This window comes from Polyodon spathula, chromosome 7, assembly GCF_017654505.1.
Source record: "Polyodon spathula isolate WHYD16114869_AA chromosome 7, ASM1765450v1, whole genome shotgun sequence".
NCBI lineage: Eukaryota > Metazoa > Chordata > Actinopteri > Acipenseriformes > Polyodontidae > Polyodon > Polyodon spathula.
In genome coordinates this window covers 11,490,446-11,492,945 of record NC_054540.1, presented here as the reverse complement: position 1 = coordinate 11,492,945, position 2,500 = coordinate 11,490,446, and the positions used below count along the sequence as shown (strand labels likewise).

The window sequence follows — 2,500 nt, the reverse complement described above, 5'->3', positions numbered from 1 at the left end:
AAATGTAATTTCATCATGTCTGAATAAACACACCTTATATTTCTACAATTTAGTATAGGTTATTTAATTTTGATTTTAATTTTAACTTTCAACTTGGGTTATTTTTTTGAAAAAATTAAATATATATATATATATATATATATATATATATATATATATATATATATATATATATATATATATACTTTCAGCAAATATCAGCTAGAAAAGGCAACAGTCACCTTAAACATCATAGACTACAATGGCTATAATATTTGCTTTCACTTGAAGCAACCATGCCAGATCATTTCATATCAACTTGAAATTATTTTTTTGGTTTTGGCTTCACTAGATCTTTAAATGTTTGGTTACTACTATGTTGTTTTCAGTTTCATTTAAGATGGCTCTGAACAAATTGTACAAGAAATTAAAAGACAAAATGTACAAGACAGTCCCACTAACATCACATATTCACTAGAAAACATGAGTGGATGTATAATTACAGTTTGGCTTAATGCAAAGTAAACCAAACTGTAATTATACAGCATTACAAATTCTGCACTTCTGTTAAGTACACAAAAGTTTTGGTCAGTGGTATTTATGATCCACAATTAGCTGCTTCCTACCAACTACCACCATCTTCTTTTACAGTATGTTTACAGCTCGTCTTATTTTTCCATACAGTAAATACAGGCAAATTCTGCATTAAGGTGGACTCTTAATTAATCAAACAACACATCAAAATGGAGTTATTTTCTTTGTACAGGGCTAAATGAAACAATCCCAGAGGTTATCAGAAGGTAGTTCATGGAAAGCATCCTTTGTACTAATTAAAGTCACAGAAGGCTGACCAAAGCATGTGGCTGCTTCTGTCTCTGAGCTATTGGCCATTGTTTGAGTTGGCTTTGGTTTCTAGCTGTTGCCTTTGACTGTTTGCAGGTAGACAAAGCTTCAGAACGAGGAGGTAAAGAGAACAGTTGTAGAATATGCGGAAATGCATTTTTTCCTTATGATGCTTGCACAAACAGTTACTTTTTCAACTTAAGATTACACTTTACATTTCAGCACTAACAAAAATACTGGAAGCCTAGGTTGTTTTTATTTATTTTTTGGGCATTTCAAATTTGCAACAGTCTCATAACTGTGGTTCTGTAATTGGTAACTAATGTCATTTACAGTTGGTGGCGCCAACATAAAAAACAAAAAACAAAGAAAAAACAAACAAACTACTGGTCCGTCTTAAAATATTAGCTACATACAGGCAGTGACACTAATTTCTGATACTACTCCTGTGCAAATGATAAAACAACAACAACTTGAACTGGATCAGCAATTGTTTCTAATATTAACAACTACTGCAGGTTGGAAATTCACACTGAATGAAACTAACACTATTTTTGGCAGTATGTGAGTCCATTAGCTTTCTATAGAACAGACTTCCCCATTTTCTTCAATCCATTAACCCTTGTTTGCCAAATCTTTTTCTTTTTTGTAATATGGCCGAGCCATTTTGAGTTTATTAGGAAACCAGTCTTTATAGGTTAAAAACCAAGCATGTAATGCTTGTCATTACTTAGTCCCAAAGGGCTGTAACAAATAGTTCCTTTAGGCTGTCTCCTTGATGCATGCTCAATAAATAGTCACAGTAAAAGTCTGCCATATTTTCTTTGCAGTGATGTGGTTATGGAGGTCTGTCATCTGTCCCTGTGGCTGAAGGTACTCATGTCTGTTCCTTGTTATTCCAGGTCCTCAGATAAATGTTCTTCCTCAATTTCTCTATCCTCTTCTAGTTCCGGACTGTGATTGGCTGTTATCACTAATGACATTGGGCACTCTTCATCTGTATTCAACGGTTCCTCCTTGACATGAATTGGGTGCCTGAAATAAGAATAATTAAAAAATAAAGCAAATGTGCATGCATGTCTGTGATTCCCACCCCATGGGATGATTAAACTCATGTGTATGGTGCAGACGAGCCTCATTATAGAACAATTCACAGGGAAAATTAAAACCATTCGTCCACTCATTAGGTATGCTAAACAGATCTCTCAATCTCCCGGCAAACCAACGAGCAGCACACGCTTTAAAACCAAGGATTAAATGGTGAAAATGAGGGGCATCCTATTATAAATTGCTGAAATGTTTGCTTACAAGGCTCAGTGGCATTTAATCTTATTGAGCTCACATATTTTACATACAGCTATTTTAAAATATAATTAGAATTGGTGTGCAGAAAAAAGAAATGTGATTTAGCAAAAAAAAAAACTCAAAAACATTCCTAGAAAGAATTGAGACGCTTTTAAAAATATTGAAAACAGTACATATTAACAATTTGTTTAAAAATAAATTGAGAAAAAAAAAAGAGTAAGCCGATGTTTTGAAGTTCATCTGTTTATTCAGTTAGATTTAGAACTTGATGAAACAACTATAATGTCGTAGACAAACAAAATGATAAATCAGTGTGACGACATATGCAACAAGAATAACAAAAAAAAGGAGTAAGAGTTATTTTCCAAAGTAC

General features: G+C 33.2%; 1 protein-coding gene across 7 annotated transcripts in view; it reads right to left on the bottom strand.

Moving 5' to 3' along the window:
- Window positions 1–206: 206 nt before the first annotated feature.
- Window positions 207–2,500, bottom strand: part of foxp2 (forkhead box P2) — a 147,157-nt gene continuing 144,863 nt past the window's right edge. For 5 of the 7 annotated variants that reach the window (XM_041254524.1, XM_041254521.1, XM_041254526.1 and 2 more), the window contains one exon: window positions 207–1,857. In XM_041254524.1, coding sequence (XP_041110458.1) covers window positions 1,716–1,857 — 142 coding nt within the window. In that variant the 3' untranslated portion in view covers window positions 207–1,715. The remainder of the gene's footprint in view (window positions 1,858–2,500) is intronic. The other 2 variants (XM_041254525.1, XM_041254527.1) reach the window with 1 other exon arrangement.